This window comes from Centroberyx gerrardi, chromosome 19, assembly GCF_048128805.1.
Source record: "Centroberyx gerrardi isolate f3 chromosome 19, fCenGer3.hap1.cur.20231027, whole genome shotgun sequence".
Lineage (NCBI taxonomy): Eukaryota > Metazoa > Chordata > Actinopteri > Beryciformes > Berycidae > Centroberyx > Centroberyx gerrardi.
The window spans coordinates 2,793,504-2,812,674 of NC_136015.1; the positions used below are offsets into that span (position 1 = coordinate 2,793,504).

The 19,171-nt window shown below is 41.3% G+C and overlaps 1 protein-coding gene across 1 annotated transcript; it reads left to right on the top strand.

Annotated features, from left to right (window-relative positions):
• Nucleotides 1–136: 136 nt before the first annotated feature.
• Nucleotides 137–11,743, top strand: LOC139927154 (ankyrin repeat and MYND domain-containing protein 2). Its single transcript, XM_071919183.1, has 10 exons — nt 137–203; nt 901–965; nt 2,354–2,492; nt 2,939–3,037; nt 3,132–3,292; nt 8,876–9,090; nt 9,218–9,353; nt 9,913–10,041; nt 10,147–10,270; nt 10,986–11,743. Exons 1-10 carry the CDS (start codon nt 137–139, stop codon nt 11,138–11,140), a joined length of 1,290 nt encoding a protein of 429 aa, XP_071775284.1. The 3' UTR covers nt 11,141–11,743.
• Nucleotides 11,744–19,171: the final 7,428 nt, after the last annotated feature.

Below are 19,171 nucleotides of genomic sequence, written 5' to 3' on the forward strand. Positions count from 1 at the left end.
CTGGCTCCTCTCCCCGCGGTGCCCGTTGTCTAAATTGGCTGAGTGTCCTCCCTGGTTTATCAGCACACCTTTACTATCACAGTGCCAGCAGCAAAGATTTAACACTTTGACAACAGAACAGAGCTCAGAGCAGAGGATGGCTGCGCCTATGAAGGGTGATCTGTCAGCATCCGAGAGGAAAATCCTACAAGTTATTGCTGCTGGTAAGTATTGATGACTGGAAAGTTTTGTGATAAAAAAACAAAAACATGATTTTAGCTTTCTTCAATCTGTCTGATTTTCTCTTATCATTGCTATGATGATCTATGATGATGGATGGATATACATTTTTGATTACATTTATTCAAATCACCCCTTGGTTTTAATGATATACAGCCATTCACTTTATATGGTAAAGAATAATTCTTGTTTTGATGCATTCTGGTTTCTCTTTTTACCAAGACAAACTAATAATGCATATGCATAGTTTGATTGTCTGATAATAGTCACACAGTCTTCACAAGTAACTGAGAAATGACAGAGGAGTATTGAAAAGCCAGTGCAACATGTTTGAGATTTAGGGCAAAATCATCAGTGTTTATATTCATTTACAGTGATTTGAACAAGAATTTTGAAATACATTCATTTTGCATTAAGAAGGCTACTGTAAATGAGCAATTACCAGTGAACTAAACCATCTTCTCTACCACAGTCAGGCATAAAACACCTAAATATCATATAAATAAACAAGAAAATTATCCTTTCAATTATACATTTGCTTTTATTCAATTTCCCATCTCCTGTTGTTGCTGTTTCTTGCTCTAATGTCCAAACCCCAAACAACACAATGCAGAGAATATATCATTATGTCATTCCCCACTTTAGTCTGAACTGTAATTGTAATTTTTTTGTTTTGTGCAGGTAATGTACAGGAGGTGGCCCAGATGCTTGCAAGCAAAGACATACGAGTGAACTGTTTGGATGAGGTAGGAAGGTCTCAGAGGGAAAAAAAGTGGAATGCTGCTTTAGTTTTAGTTGTTTTAGTAGTTGAGTATAAATGATTGTCAGTATTGTTTAGACCTGTGCCCATATGAAAATGTCATAGTACGATTATCTTGGTCAAAATTATCGCGATATACGATAATATCTCGATAATTACATGTACAGGGGTTGTGTTGCGTAATGAAAACGACGTTGCCCCCCCCCCCCCCCCCCCACAATTGCTCCATAAAGCAGCAGTTATGGAACTGTAGCATATGTTGTCCATTGTTACGGAGACATATGGAGGCGACTCTCGAGAGGCGGATGCAGTCCTTCAAGGTATTTGATAATAGCGTCGTGCCACTAGATGTAACACACAGGCTCCTTCAGGCGGCCTGCTTCACAAGAGTCTGCTGTCAAGATCAGGTGTGTGGACACAGCTTGACATCACTACTCACACAGTAACACTGTTTTGTAACAATGTTTTGTGTGTGTAAGGTTTAAAGGTCCCGTATTATAGGAATTCCATTTTTCCTCTATTTATATACATAGATGGTCAAAGATGTTTCATGAAGACATTGTTAAAATTGGATTTTGTTTGAATGGTTAAAGTTAAAAGTTGCATTTTCAAAACTCCTCACTAAATAATGACTGAAATCCGTCCAATCAGGCCTGTTTGCAGCATCTGAGTTAGAGGAGCTGATGCTGTCGGCCAATCAGAGTCTAGTATTGTGACGACTTAGTCTTCACATTCATTCAATTAAACTAATTCAATTCAACTTTTAACTAAACTGCATTTATTTGCAAAACATCATGAAGAACATTATTCTCATCCTGAGCCATAATAGATTTGAAAACAAAATCATGAAAACTTACAAATACAGGAAATGTCTGATGAATTTCATTCATTATTATTTGTAATCTTCTGATAGCATTATTTGTGCCTATTCTGGGGAAAAGGATACATTTTCAACACAGTCTCATCAAATTTTGTGAAATGAGCACGAACTCTGAAATGCAGATTACATGTTGTGGACATGAATTCTGTGAAGATTAGGTTCCTCCACTATAAAAGGATTATGTGACAATAACACAAATTGGACACACCTGTGTGTCATGTAAAAAGGTTAGCTATTGGTTCATTTTTGGCAAGTAAACAACTTTGGTTGAGGTTAGGAAACTAAAACAATTTTGTTAAGGTTAGGGTTAGGTTCTGGTTAAAGTAAAGTTAAATATGAAAAATGTTCTCTGAAAATGAAAACTTCACTCACTAGAAAACTTCATGTCATGAGTTGGGACTTGAACCCGTTTTTTTTTAACTTACTTCATATTTACAATGCAAATATGAAATGAACCTTCGCTCTCAAATGTTGCCTCTCTCCCCTTTATCTAGTATGGCATGACTCCGCTGATGCACGCAGCTTATAAGGGCAAGGCAGATATGTGTTGGCTGCTGCTGCAGCACGGGGCGGACGTCAACTGCAACCAGCATGAATATGGATACACTGCCCTCATGTTCGCCGGCCTGTCAGGTACCACTGTGTGTCTCTGTGTAGTGTATGTACATGTACAGCCTAGAGAACCACTAATTTAGTTCACATTAGAGCCACAGACCCCATTTGATGAGATTTTGTCTCTCGCACCCAAATGTGAGAATATTTGTATTGTTAGATATGATTTTGTATTATTAAATATTGTTCCTGATTCCAGGTATACCTACTATGTACTCTGGACTGGTGATTTATTTGGTTAAAATGACTAGATAAGTTAAAATGACTAAAATTATACAGCTTTGTTTTTCATTATTATTGTTAAAAATTGTACACCTAGTTTTGAAACATGTATTTCTGAATATTGAACCAAAATTCACTCCATACCTTAACTGCCATGGCTAAACTGATAACAAAGGAGCCATATTAAGAGATAGGATGCAGATTGCAATGAGTAATCAGTAGTATTTGTCTGATTTTACCACCAGGGAAGACAGACATCACCACTATGATGCTGGACGCGGGAGCGGAGAGGGACCTGGTGAACTCTGTGGGTCGCACTGCGGCTCAGATGGCGGCTTTTGTGGGTGAGACACACCGAGCGTGATCATCAGCGGACTGACGCTGTTAGTTGGTTGGCGACAGTCAGGGCCGACCACGGTTTCGTTTCCCTCTCTCCAGGCCAGCACGACTGCGTCAAGGTGATCAACAACTTCTTCTCTCGGGCGAGGCTGGAGTACTACACCAAACCCCAGGGGCTGGAGAGGGAGCCCAAGCTGCCTCCCAAACTGGCAGGACCGCTGCACAAGATCATCATGACGACCAACCTCAACCCTGTCAAGGTGAGGCCCGCTATAGAGCTGAAACAGGCGCGCTCCGGCTTTCAGCAGTGGTGGAAAAAGTCCTCAAATCCTTAAGTAAAAGTAGCAATACCACAATGGAAAAATACTTCATTAAAAGTAAAAGTCCTGTATTCAAAAGTTTACTTAAGTATTAGTATAGAATTATTAGCAGTAAAATGTACTTAAGGATCAAAAGGAAAAGTACTCATTCTGAAGAACAGAGTGTTAAATTATCCATGCATTAACCTGTAAGAAGTATTTTAATGTTGTAGGTCAAACTACTCCATACTGTTGGGGAGTTTAAACTCAAACAATGCAACATATTTTATGAGCTTATTGCATGTAAAACTTTATTCTGCAAAATAATCGGTAACTACAACAGTCAGATAAATGTAGTAAATAAAATAAATGTAGTAAAATGTACAATATTTCCCTCTGAAATGTAGTGGAGTAAAAGTATAAAGTCTCACTACAAATACTCAAGTAAAGTGTCAGTACCTCAAAATTGTACTTAAGTCACTTGAGTTACTTGAGTAAATGTACTTAGTTACTTTCCACCTCTGGCTTTCAGTGGCCCTGGTTCCAGAGGTAAATATCCCATTTATTTTCTCCATAGACATTTCAGAAAATCCCAATATATACAGTTTTTAGCTTTGAACCGAACCAGCCAGCTACCAGATGAATCAAGAGCTTATAAGAACAGATTCAGAAAAAATATCTGATATGAAAAATGAAAAAAGGCAAGGGTATACATCATCCCGTACAGCATTGTTAGTGACGTTATCTTTTTATTTTTCAACAGTGATACTAGTTAATATAATATAATAAAATATAATATGGTAACACTTTATATTAAGGTACACATATTCACCATTAACTAGTTGCTTATTAGCATGCATATTAGTAGCACATTGGCTCTTTATTATTATTCATTATAAAGCACTTATTAATGGTTTATTCTGCATTGCCATATTCTACAATAATAGGCCATTAACTAAGAGTTTTCCCTCAATAACCACGCACAACTTTAAAGCAGGTAATTTTTCTATGGTAAAAGCGACCTCTCCGATTGGTGGGAACTTTCTAAGGCTTGTGAGCAGTGTACAATTTCACCAGGAACTCACAACAAACGCAAAACATTACTTAACAATAAAGTAGAAATCACCTTAACTGACAGCTTCTACAGGAACATAGAGTTCCCCACTCTGACAGCTCATGATAAGTCGACCTTACACTGTTAAAACGTTACAGCTCATAATCAAATTCCCTATAGAAATAAATGGATGGGAAATTTACTTCTGGAACCTGATGTTTCAGCTCTATAGGTAAGAAAGTTATGCATTAAACTCTTGGTTGGTACTCTAGGTCACCAATACAAAATCAACTGAGGATAGTTACTGAATGCATCGTCGAACTGCAGGAGAAAGAAGGAGTGCATTATTTAAGTGATGGGACAATATATCGAAATTCAATATAGCGCAATACGAAAATGTGACAATACGTATCGTGGGGCAGAAAAATGAATGGTGATATTAGCTCCATTTTATTCTGCTGTAGTAATCACAAATGAGACTCTTGACCATCACAATTTCACAAGCTCTCCATCCAAATTATATTATTGTCACTTTGTAACAACATTTTTAAATTATTGTTTACATTCTAGCGAGCCAATTCCATTGCTAGAAAGATTTGTGGACCAGAAATAAACATAATTCTGCACAGTCAGACTTTGTCGTCACGTAACTTTTATTTATTACATCTTATCATGTTTGTATCGAATTGTGAACCCCATTTTGCGTATCGTATCGTGAGAAAAGCTTATTGTCCCATCTCTACAGTATTTCCTTTGATAAGTGTATCATTTGTTGGGGCAGTGGTAGCCTAGAGCTTAGAGAAGAAGGCTTGTGACAAGGTGACTGCTTCGAATTCCCAAACTGGCTGGGAAAATGTGGGTGGGGAAGACTGGTTGTACTAGTCAGTGTGAATGTGCGGAACGCTTTGAATGTGAAGCAGGGTGTTGCTGGAAAACAACACGAGTTCTGTCAACTTTCCCCGGACAAGTAAAAGTCAAATAAATGATGAAGAGAATAAACCTTCAATACCTATGGGAGCCATTTTTGTAGTTCAGGGGTCTCAAACTCAATTTACCTGGGGGCCGCTGGAGGCAGAGTCTGGGTGAGGCTGGGCCGCATCAGGTATTCCACAAGAAAAGCTTTGTTAAAAAAATTCCAATCTTCTCAAATGTCTTTATTTTTATTTTTTAACACAAAATAAGATTTAAACGTCTTTATTAACAGCTCTTTAACCTCAATGGGTTCTTCTGAATATGAATTGTCCTGAACATGAATGGAACATTGAAGAACATGAACTGTTCTGAACATGGCTTCTCTTGCCTACTCCTTGCTGCTAGAGACCTGGCAGCGCTTCCTCTCGCATAGCTGAGCCACATTTGGCTTGAGGGAGGAAGCAGTTGAGACCCTCAGTATGGCTTGAAGATGATTATCAGTAAGTCTGGACCTGTACTTGGACTTATTGAAGTTCAAGGTGGAGAAGAGCTTTTCGCACAAGTATGTGCTCCCAAAAAGGCACATGGTCCGCTTGAACATTCGGGAAAGCTCAGGGAAGCTGGGGGTCAATTCTCTCAAAAATTGCCCAAGCTTGTCTGCTTTTCCACTCACCTAGTAGTGTTCATCGTGTGAGGCAATGCAAATAGCGCGATGCAAATAAAAAATAATGACCCACAAATAACGGTGCGACCCTATAATTGGTCCGGTTTACCGGGGACTGTTATCGCCGACGGACAGGTGTCGCTATGTGACTGCAGACTACATTAGGCTACATTGAGTTCCTTACTTTTCTTTTATCCCGCCGCGTACGCATCACTTTGATTTATTTTGTCAGAGAGAGACATATATACGTATAATGTCCCGCTGGGCAGCAACTTAAAAAACTTTTTTTTGGAAGTGTTGTGAACGCAGCGAGCTGGGACGAATGTCCGCGTGTGCCCAATAGAAACGAGGCAGCCAGCCAGGCACGGAAGAAAACTCTCCATGGCAACGCTGCTGTAACTTTCACTCATTGAGAAATGTTTCTCTGCTTGCATCAAGCCCGGTTGATGTCCCACCCCCGAGAGCCATATACCCCACCGTGATTGGTAGGTTCGTTCAGCTCCGCACACAATACTGTAAAGTGCCATCCATATAAAACTCGCGGGCCGCACTAACATTAAACTTTCATATTAAGGTGGGGGCCACAAAATATCGTCTCGCGGGCCGCAATTGGCCCGCGGGCCGCGAGCTTGAGACCCATGTTGTAGTTAGATTGAAAAGAGAAGTGAAAACAAAATCTAAGCTAAATCACACAATTCCTACTATTTTACTTCCTACTATTTTACTTCCTGGCATCATGTTTATTTTGCCAGTATTTAAGAGCTCAACAGTATGAATGACAAATTCATGGATGCTGTGGTGTACTCTTGCTCGTGGAGCATGATGGTGAGATATAATGGGAGTGCTAAAGAAGCATCTTCATTTCACAGTAGGGCTTGGATAGCCTAGTGCCCTTTGAATTCCGCGAGGTCCACGTGACCGGCGTTGGCTCCGCTTCAGTCCACAGCGACCACTGTGGCACCCTTCCCTCTTTAGCTTCATCTAAATATATCTGACTGACTGGGAGTGAAGGCAGGACACAGTGGGAACACAGCTCATGTCCCCTTGACAGCAGAATCCCTAACATGAATAAGCATTAGTGAGTATTAGCAGCAGTCGGTGTATGTAGATCGTGTTTGTAACAATAAAAACCACAACAATGGAATTTGCTTTTAAGCTTCTAGGTATATGCATATAAGGACACCTTAGGAGTCACATTAGCCCATTAATGAAGGTTAATGAGTCAGAACAGACAGTGTGAAGGTCTTTCAGGTACGTTCTACGTTCCCACTGCAGCTGAAAGTGTCCCAATTCTGATTCAGATCTGATGTTTTCTAACCGGTGTGAACAGCAAAAAGCAGCACAGAGTCACATTTTTTCCAATTCTGATCTGAACTACATGGATATGTGCTACAACATCTGGTCCTGAGGCATGCGACCTACATGTGTTAAAAGTATTTGAACACTCGGATTGGAACAAGTAGACACAACAATGGAAAGGAAGACAAATAGCGACTTGATTGGTATTTGGGAGAGATGCCTCAATTCAGTCAAAACTCAAAGATGCATACTGTGGTCAAAATGTGTTAAGAACAATTTTGATTAAAATGAATATTGAATATTGAAGTCCCTGGCACAAAAACAGATGTGACTTTGTCACGGGTGTGTCTTATTATTGTTACTTTGCACACACGTCTTTTTGACATCGCTGTCAGTTCATATTGGTATCAGATATGGGCTACATCCCAGAATAGATATGAACAGTCATCCAAAAAAAACAAATATAAGCAGCAATTTGAAATTGAGCATGAAGGCCTGCAGTGTGAACGTAGCCAAAGTCTCAGTTTTACAAGTCTTTGCGTTAGAGCAAATTTGTATATGAGACTCTTTAGTGTTTCATTGTGGATTCTGCTGTGTTTTCTTTAGGGTAAATTATTGTGATTTTAACCATTACTTCATATTATGGTTTGTCCGTACATAAATACATTTATATTATTTTTGCTTATATACTGAACTACGCTTGACAGCAATGACAGTGGGAAAGTTCTTTACATTCCTTTATTTGACCTCTACAGGGCTCCATTCCAAAATATGAGATTAGTATCTGGTTTCTTTCACTATTGCCTACAGTGTGCCACATGTAAGCAATGCAGTGTTAACAGCTTACTATGAATAAGCTATGAATAACACAATATGAAATGAAAAACTTCTGGATAGACTCTTTGCTCCCTCTCTGCTCCCTTTTCAGAATTTAAAGTAGATTATAAAGACATTTACTGTATATACTAACTTTGTACTGAGGGGCCCTCTGTCAGATGGCTGCAGATTATAGTTTAAGTTATATGCAAACATTTCTCAGAGGCAGAGCTGCTCTGGAGGCTGAAATAATCTCACTGGTTGAGTAAAACCTCAAAGAACCAGTTTTTCCAAGCGCAAGTTAGCTAACTGGTAAAGCTGGATGGCAAAGGAGGAGCTCTAGTCAAAATAGAAATAGAAACATAAATGGCTTCTTTTTTATTCATTCATGACTATGGCATTGATGATGTTGGAAGGTCAGCAGCTAGCTAACTAGTTTACCTAGATAGCTATAGGCTAGTATGGTTAGTTTGAACTTGGAAGGTCAGCTAAGCTAACTAGCTAACATAGATAACTTAGTATGGCTATATTATATAATAATATCTATAGCACTAGGCTTCATAATATTAGCTTCCTCCTCTCTTACCTCTCGCCTTTTAACTGGGATAATTTTGGATGTGGGTGCTAAACATGTGAACCCTTGTAGCAACAAGATGTCATTGCGTTCTTCTGCTTCTTCCGATATTAGCCAGAGAAACTGTTGTTCTTTGGCTCCACCCATTGAGGTTTCAATGAGATTATTTCTGCCTCCGGAGCAGCTCTGCCTCCAAGAAATGATTGTAAAACTCCAAACTGTCAGATGGTCATGCTGGTGAAGGAGAACCCTCTGCTGGTGGACGTGGCGGCTCTGGAGAAGTGTTACCGGGTGATGGACCTGCTGTGCGAGCAGTGCGTGAAGCAGCAGGACATGAATGAGGTCCTGGCCATGAAGATACACTACATCAGCTGCGTGCTGCAGAAATGCCTGGTCTTCCTTCAGGAGCGTGACGACAAGCTAGATGCACTTGTCAGGAGGTGAGGCTTCCGAGTGTAGTGTTGCTCCATCCATCCTAAAAATTCTATCTCTTATTATTGGAATGTTATATTGTACAGATTTCCGCTTTTATTGTCCTCCACTTGGTTATTTGCTCTTATGTCAAAGCCTGCTGAAAGGACGGGACAGCGATGGCTTTCCACAATACCAGGAGAAGTTCATCCGCGACTGCATCAGGAAGTTTCCTTACTGCGAGGCCACACTCCTTCAACAGCTGGTGAAGAGTATTGCACCAGTGGAGATTGTAAGTGAAGTTAATATAGTTAAATTTCAAAGCTTTCTGAAATCTAGCTGAGACTATGCACATTTTGTTTTTATATGCATCATTCCCAATATCTTATAAAACCTGATGTCTCTCAAACCAACCAGTCTTGATTTTTCAAGAAAATCCAATGGAGGTTTTACAGAACAAAGATTTTCTTTAGATGATTTGCCCCGTTTTTGGTCTAGACAGTTTTTGGTCTCTGTACATTTCATTTTAAAGGAGCAATAAGTAAGATTTTTACTGTCCACAAAATTTACTGTGCACAAAATGACAATAATATATCTGTGGAGGTTGATAGGGTTGTTGATTAACACCAATGACTCAACAATTACCTGGCCAGCTGTTGAGATTTCTGGCTTTCTGGCCTGTACTGTGATTTAGAGCAAAAACTCCCCACCCATTGGAGTTCTAAGATATTCCCAATGTTGTTCAAATTCCTACTAGTCACTGATAGAGGCTGACAGAAATCATAGATTTAATGCCCCTTTAATAACTATAGTTTATGTCATTTTAACATACCATTGTGTCTTGTTTTCAGGGCAATGACCCAACAGCGTTCTCAGTATTAACCCAGGCCCTGACAGGTCAGATGGCCTTTGTGGATGCCGACTACTGTGCTACATGTGGGGAGAGGGGAGCAGAGAAGAGATGCTCCCTTTGCAAAACAGTAAGTGGGCGTCTCATAAAAGCCACTAACATTTAATATAAGTTCATCAAATTTCCATTTTGAATGATCACCTGGTCATCTACCTTGTTTATGTTTGTCTTGGAGGTGACTTATTGTAGCTTGACGTGCCAAAGGCTCCACTGGTTCACCCATAAAAAGATGTGCAGATCTCCTCAGGAGCAGGGCGTGGACCAGGAGAAGGACACTCCGAGGTTGAAAGAACTGAAAGGTGCTCATCAGGTTATCCCTTTCATCTGTGCTGTACAGTTATGTACCTTACACCAATGGTTCTCAAAGAGGGGTCTGGGGATGGGTGTTATTTCAGGCTAGGGTTACATTGATGTGTTGGTATATTGGCACAATAGTGGGCTTTTATTAAATATCAGATATCAGCCAGTGTCATTCACCTCTGATATGATGGGGGTTCCTCCCTGACCACAGCTTTTCTGTAATTTTGCGCCTAGTTTGAGCTTTTCTCCACCTACTGCGTGATTTTGGAAAATGCAGGAAAGTGAGCGTGAAGATTGGGGGTAGAGGAGGGGGATTTGGGGTTGGGCTGGGTTGGTGAGAAGAGGAATGGGATGGAGTGTCTCAAATCTACCTTTAGACTGGGGGTGGTAACATTTTTAACCACTGGAGGGTGAACTGAACCAGGTTTAGTGAGATAAACATGGCACATAAGTGCTAAAATGTTGACAATATGACATATGGCTTGACTGCATTTGTGTATTTCATAACAAAATTGTCCTAAATACATGTTTAAACTCAAAAAAACAGTTAAGTGTGGAGTTACTTAGGCAGTAATGTTCTCCTTTAACAGTATCAGGTCAGCAGCAGAATAGTAACTCCTAAGAGTGGGACACAGTGCAGTGGGATCCACAGTTTAGGATGCCCTCCAGTGTTCAGTAAAGGCAATTGCTCTGTGTTTCTCTGCTCCCTGTCAGACGATGAGAGTGACTTGGTGAAGGAGACGGCCAACTTCCTGCAGGAGCTGTGTCTGAGGGCGGAGGAGAAGGTGGCTGCTGCTGGAGGCTGTCCCGCAGAGCTGCTGGGCTGCCCGTCCACCTCCGCTGAAGGACCCTCCTGCACCCGGGAATGAAGAAGGAGAACCAGCCACGGCCCCGAACGAAACTAATGTGGACCTTGTGATCTCGTTGCAAAAGATACACATGGAGAGGCGTGGCTAAGCAGCAAAAACAAGCTGCAAACATGCTAGCAGGGTACACACCTGTCCCCCGCTTTTATATTCCAATCCAAGCCATGTAGTTTTAGATCATCAGTAAACCAAATTTAAACATTTAAAGCTGCACAAGGTAACTTCACATATTGGCGGCTCCAAATGACAGAGAGAGGTAACTGTTTGAGAACTGTTTGAACTTTATTTCAGAAATCCTGTAAGGTGACGTCAGTAAACTGCACACAGCACGCTCATGTTTGCCTGTTTGTCTGTGATGCTTTATACCAAATGATACCAAAGAGAAGAGAGAGGCAAAAGATCTAATGTTGGTGAGTCCAGTTTTCTCTGGACGGAGCGCTGCTCACTGCTGTTTAGAAGACAGATTAGATTTCACTCTTAAGTTTTGATTGGTCACCTTCTGTGTATTTGGGCAAGTAGGGTGAATCTCCAGGTCTTCATTAGTGGAGATGGAACGCTCTTCTCTGTTGCAGCCCCAATTTGTGACTTAGGCTGATTAAGACAGGTGTATTTTTACATGAAAATCTTGCCTAGTGCAGCTTTAATTGGTATTATTTTTATTTGGTCCTCTCCACTGTCAACAGGCTGTAAAATGGTAAGAATTAATGATTTTGTAATGGTAACCGGCATAAAGAGACATGGTAACATTGTTCGTGAGTAAGGTGCACCCTACAAATACCAGGATGGCCCATGTGTATCTATTGTAAACCTCAGCGGCAGAAGTCAGTGTGTTGAGATGTTAAATGTGTAATGGGCGATGGAGGTCTGATGTGTTTTGCAGCTGAAGGAACAGCATGGGCCAAGTATTTACTTGTTTAAATCAAGGCCGAGCATCACTTGGAAAAGATCTAAAGTGGAATTAATGTTTACAACTCATGAGTGCCATTTTAAAGAGGCTGAGGCATACAGTAAGTGTGCAATAAATATATAATATATCCAGTGATGCAGTGGTAAATAAAAAGGTGGGTAAACTCTGACCTGGTGGGTTTACCCTCCACTACATCCCTGAATGTATCATGGTGTAGATAGAAACTTTGATTTAGTGTGGTTAGCTCCATGTTGCTTGTTTAGTTGCCTATTGAGGGCCTGTTTTATCTGGTCATGTCCAAGAAAACACACCGTATAGCCATTGCATTTCAATTCTGTATTTATGTTATTTTGCATAAGGATCATGCACAGACTGGTCCAAGGGCAGTGGCCAACCTACAAACTAAGAATTCTGTATTTATGGTAAAATATTTCACTGTTTCCTCTGAAATGTAAAAATGCAGTCATGTGCGGTGTGTGTGAGCTTAACTGTGCTCTGTGTGTGGTGTTTGTAAAGCTGTGAAGTTGTTTTATTGGCTTTTTTGAAATACTGTATGTAATTCTTTTTGACATATGTGTTGTGTTTTTGTTAAGTATCCACATCCATCCATCTAACAGAATCATGGTACTGATGGATCTGTCATTGCTAGTTGTTTAACCTGATAATGCTCTGGTTACTGGTTACCAGACCCATCACCTGTCTTATCTGTTAATATTAATAAAGCGTGCCTAAATAAGCATCTCTGTTGGCTTGACTAAGTTATTTTTATAGCCACATACATAGATACATAGTTTTCCATGCAGTAATCATCAATAGAAAAAAATGTAATTAAACTACTTGATAAAACTAAAAAATGACTTGATAAAACCTTTTTTTAGCCTTTTATTTTTATAGTTACTGTTTTTTATATTTTATATTTGCTGTTCATTTATTTACATATATTATATTATTATATAATATATACAGAAATCTTCCATTCTATTCTTTTCTTACAGTTTCGATTTTCTGTTTCACTGTTCAGCTTTAACTTCAATTTCAAATTGCAGTTTCATTTTCTCTATTTCCCTATTAAATTTCATTTTTTATGGAGGACCATATTAGCCATAATTAAATAAATAAATATGTGTCAGTAAAATAAATAATTACATAAATAAATACAGAAATATATAATATCATATAATAATAATAAATTAATAATTGATTGATTTTATTCTTTAATTAAATTTTTTTTAAAAACAATATTATTTCATAATAATTGTTTTCATAATAACATGACTATATTTAGTTGTATTTTTATTTTATAAAAACTTTTTTATTTTTCAAATGGCTTTTATTTTCAATTACATGATGATATTATTCAGAATTACATTTTTCAAAGTGGTTCTTTTATTTCCCTTTTTATTTTTTCATTGCTCCTCTTCATTTCATGATGTCACTTTTCATAATGTCTCAGCCGTCTGTCAATCAAAGTGAATGGGGCGGGATCTATTTGCTGATTGGGTAATCCTTTGCAATTGATTATTTTTCCTGGCTCTGAGGCTGGTCTTGCCCCATGGGCCAAATGACGTTAAAAAATACATTAATTAGTCGGCTGTTGAAGGGTATAGTCCAGAGCTATCATCTCTGTTGATCCTTAAGAAACACCTTAAGCTTTATTTTTACATTTGGAAAGACATGTACACTGTTTATTGCCTATTTGGTCTTGGCTTTGACTTGGTCTCAACGCCGTTTGGACCTGGTCTTGACTTGAACTCAACTGGACCTGGTCTTGGAATTGACTTGGACTCGATTAAGGTGGTCTTGACTACAGCGCTAAATTTGAATGCCCTGTTCTTTTCCACAGATGGAGGTCCCATCGCTGACATCCTGCAGCAGGCCAGTCAGGCTTGGTGCAGTTGGAGTGGCTGACCACAGGCCTCCTGCCTGTGGTCAGCCACTCCAACTGCACCAAGCCTCCTGCCTGCGTGCGCACGGCGCGAGAGGAGAGGGAGAGACGCAGAAGAGCCGCTGACTGAGATTACTCTGAGCAGCATGCATGGGAATAAATTACAATATAATAGATTTGTGTATATTTCTCGCTATTCAGATGGTCTGAATAACTCGCTGCTGCACGGTGCTGCTCTGTCTTGTCTGTCCGTGCGCTGTCAGTGTCTCTTTTCACGCCGCGACATTATCAGTTATGAATTTGTTTTTCACTGCGTGAGAAAATGGACTTGTGGCGTGAGAGCGTGTGAAATGCATGAGTCTCACGGTCAATGCGTGAGAGTTGGCAGCCCTGTGAACTCGCTTGACATTATTATGTATGAAACTGCCAATCAGATTTATTTACTTATTAACCGAAGGTGCCGGAACGCTGTTCCGGATCGTTCCGGCCCACTTTAACCCCTGGTTTTATTGTGTTGTTGTTTCTGCACTGTTGATTTGTCATCCAGTAACAAAACATCCATGGACTGGATTGAAGGAGAAAGGGTCATCTATAGACCCATCAAGGTATGTGAGGATTGTTTATTGCAGTTAAATTGTAAAGATTTTGAGCTGTAATTAAATGTAGCATAAGAGGCTTTTGAGTGAAATTATCGCATTTCCTTCAAAGGTATTGTTCAATGTACCGGTGTACAGAGAGACTGTACAGCTCTGCTGGGAGTGGAAGTACTATGAAGTACAAGTAAGAACCACTTTTGTTTCAGGCCCGCACAAAATAAAACACCTGACAAGTTCTGGTAAAGTGTCTCCTATGATTATACATGAGAACATTTGATGTTTTCTATTGTCTTGTAGAAAAAAATGATGGTGCAGTTTTTGAGGCTTCAGCAACAAAAGCAGGTCCCATCTGAGCTGACAGCTGAGGACATGACTGACTGGCTGGTGGAGCAGGGCAAGAAATCTCTCAGGGAGTGGTGAGACTTACTGAGACACATACAGACAGTCCACCACTCAATCTATCATCAACTCTGCTAATGTTAAAGGAATAGTTCACCCAAAAATGAAAATTCAGTCATTATCTACTCACCCCCATGCCAGTAGAAAATCGGTTTAATGTTTGATGTCCACTTTAGTCTCTGTTCTGTATGTATTCTGCACAGTGTAATACATGCAGTGTTTATAGTTAAAAATGGCACATTTTATGGCATTTTTCATTATTATTAGAGACATCAAACATTAATATGGGTGCTCACTTACTGAATTTGACAATTAGATACAAAGTAATTGCTGTAAAACAGTATTGCTATTTTAAAATCTTGCGCTTTTATTTGGAAGGCTAAACGGCCAAACCGGAAGTCTTGTTTCTGGTAATTCAAGCTAGTCTTACCTATCGAGGCTGGGTGCATGCAAACGTGACGTTTTTTTTAAATCAACAGCTAGAGTGGCGATTTGAGCTAAACAATGGTGTAAATGTCGGTCTTTTCAAGTCACTTTGGGATCTTTTGGCTTTAAGAGACTTGGATTATGCTGTAAGAGCTGCATGGAGCCATTTTAGGATTATTTTCCATTATTTTTTAACTCTGTCTCTCTGTCCATCTGTTGTATGGACTAACAAACTTTATCTGATTTTCTACTGGCATGGGGGTGAGTAGATAATGACTGAATTTTCATTTTTGGGTGAACTATTCCTTTAAGCTAGTCTGTTACTAATGAGAAGAAAATAGAGCAGCAGTTAAGATGAACCTTCTGTTTTCTTTTCATTTGAAGATTGTGGAGGTTTGATCTCGAGAGTTTTGATAAAAGTGCCCAGCCTCTCCTCATGCTGGTAAGACCAAGATCATGAAAAGACTCAGTTTGGAGTAAATTATCACATAACACTAGATTGATCCTGTAAAATGTCAAATCTTAATGGTGCATCCCATTTCTTGTTTCAGATGTGGGAGGTGAACATCAGCATGAAAATGATGGTTATTGAGTTTTTAGCCGAATTGTGCTCAACTCACCTGAAGCCAACAGTCCTTGTTTTCAGTAAGTCACATTTATGAGATAAGGTGAAACTTGAATGATTCACGTGGGGAAATTGTGTCTTTCAGAAAATGTGTATTTCAACTCATTTTGAGCGACTCTCATCGACAGAGACCCTCAGATCATCCGTCTGACTAACAAAGCCATCAGGAGCCTGATGGAGAAGCAGCAGCCCAGCTCCAGCCTCCTCGGCCCCCAGGAGGTGGTGATGCTGGTTGTGCCCAAAGTGCTGCAGGGCTTCTGGATTAATCTGGCGATCCTCTCGTCCGTACCCCCGCTGCAGCTCAGCGACCTGGCCGTCGGACTCACAAAGGCCGTTGAGGATAAGCTCTCCGCCTCTCTGACCTCCACGGACCGTCAGGCCGCCTTCTCCCGCTCCATCCGGGATGAGAAGGTCCTTTCTATCCAGAACAAGGTCAGAGAGAAGTACACTCCAGACGTCCTGCTGGAGAAGCTGAAGCGCTTTGGGCCAGAGCTGCTGACCAGGATCGTTGATGTCACAGTGGGGGAAATCTGTGTGATGTTCGAGCCACAGAAACACATGGAAATGTCTGAAGTGCTGACCACCAAAGAGGTAAGAAGACCTGCGCAGATGTATGATTGAGTAGCTGGATAAGATACTGTATAGTAAAATTCAAACAGCTTCTTTAGGTGGAACTAGATGATTCCACCCAGTCAGCTGTAGTGGATGGAGCCGTGAACTCCACCCCCCTTGATGGAGATTTGAGCGAAGAGCCCGGCCTGGAAGAGGACCCAACACCAAGCCCAGAAATGGACTCTGCTGTTGGTTCCTCTGAGCCTCACTACTGAAGCTCCTCTGGTTCCTATGAGCCTCCCTACTGAAGCTCCTCTGGTTCCTCTGAGCTGCGCCACTGAAGCTCCTCTGGTTCCTCTGAGCCTCCCTACTGAAGCTCCTGTGGTTCCTCTGACCTTCCCTACTGAAGCCCCCGTGGTTCCTCTGAGCCTCCCTACTGAAGCTCCTGTGGTTCCTCTGAGCCTCCCTATTAAAGCACCATAGCGCCAGCACCATAGCTCCTGCATCACATCGCTAGCTTGTCTTGGGAAGCTAAGCAGAGCTGGCTGTGGTTAGTCCTTGGATGGGAGACCACCTGGTGCTGGAAGTGGTGTTGGAGGACCAGTAGGAGGTGCTCTTCCCTCTGGTCTCATGAATAATATCCCCAATGCCCCAGGGCAGAGACAGAGACAGGGACTCTGTCCTGTGAGTGAGCACCGTCCTTCGGATGAGACGTTAAACCGAGGTCCTGACTCTGTGGTCAATAAAGATCCCATCGGCACTTATCGCAAGAGTAGGGGTGTAACCCCGGTGCCCTGGCAAAATTCCCCCCAAAAAACAGGCCTTCCTTCCATCATGGCCACCTAATCATCCCTCGTTACCTAATTGGCTCTTTCAGTCCTCTACTCTCCACTGAGATAGCTGATGTGTGGTGAGCGTTCTGGCGCAAAACTGGCTGCCGTGCATCACCCAGGTGGGTGCTACACACCGGTGGTGGATGAGTTGAGTGGTTCCTCTGAGCCTCCCTACTAAAGCTCCTGTGGTTCCTCTGAGCCTCCCTACTAAAGCCCCTCTGGTTCCTCTGACCATCCCTACTGAAGCTCCTGCCATTACTCCAGTCCAGGAAGGCAGGAAGGCATCAGGTCTGCTCACACTGTAGCTCATGTCTACTTCCATCAAGATGAACTGAGGCATTGATTGTCCTCTTTTATTTTTCAGAGATCAAAAAGACCAAGAAGAAGAACAGAGTCTGACGCTTCTTCCGTCGGCTGTTCCAAACACTGAGGAAAACAGCCGAGGAAACAGAGAGGGACTGAAATCCCACTGCAAAAAATAAATTCAGTGTTGCATTGCAATCAGTCCATGTCAGTCCATTTTTTTTTTCATTTACTGTGAATTGATGCATTATAAAATTCAGAAATTATCATACAGGAATATACATATACAGTCAACTCCAGAATTATTGTCACCCTTTATGAAAATGAGCAAAATTTATTGTATAAAATAAATAAAATTCTATTTTTTTTTTTATTGATCTCAGAATCCAGAAACTGTATTGCTTTCATCATTTCCTGTTTCACTGGGGTCAAAATATGAGGTTGCACACATGTAAAATCCATTTGTCATCCATCACTTTGTGGAAAATCAAAGAGCTTTCAACAGAGGAGACAGATAGTAAAATACCACTAAGCACAGTCAGGGCAATAATCAACAGACAGAGTGGTCAGCAACACTGGGGCCCCGCAGGGGACAGTCCTGTCTCCCTTCCTCTTCACCATCTACACCACGGACTTCAACTACCACACAAAGTTCTCTGATGACTCTGCTATAGTTGCATGTATCAGCAAGGGTGAGGAGGCTGAGTATAGGGCTGTGGTGGGAAACTTTGTCACATGGTGTGAGCAGAACCATATGCAGCTCAACGTGGCAAAGACAAAGGAGCTGGTTGTGGATCTGAGGAGGGCCAAGGCACCGGTGAACCCTGTTTCCATCCAGGGGGTCAGTGTGGACATTGTGGAGGACTACAAGTACCTGGGAGTGTACATTGACAATAAACTGGACTGGGCTAAGAACACTGAAGCCCTCTACAAGAAGGGCTGGAGCCGTCTCTACTTTCTGAGGAGGCTGAGGTCCTTCAACATCTGCCGGACACTGCTAAGGATGTTTTATGAGTCTGTGGTGACCAGTACTCTCCTGTTTGCTGTTGTGTGCTGGGGCAGCAGGTTGAGGGTAGCGGACGCCAACAGACTCAACAAACTGATCCGCAAGGCCAGTGACGTTGTGGGGGTGGAGCTGGACTCTCTGGCGGCAGTGTCAGAGAGGAGGATGCTGTCAAGTTACGTGTCATCTTGGACAGTGTCTCCCACCCACTCCATGACGTGCTGGTCAAGCACAGGAGTACATTCAGTGCAAGACTCATTTCACCGAGATGCACCACAGAGCGGCACAGGAAGTCATTCCTGCCTGTGGCCATCAAACTTTTCAACTATTGAGTCAATAGACTCAATAGACTGGACCTTGGACTTATTTCACCCCTGTCAGCAGCTCAATAACCCCGTAACCCCCCCCCCCCTTATATTTTTAACTGTGCAATACTGATTCCGGTAATAATTTTGTGCAGTAATTTAAAACAAAGGGGAAGGAAAAAAGCAAGAGTGAAAGGCCC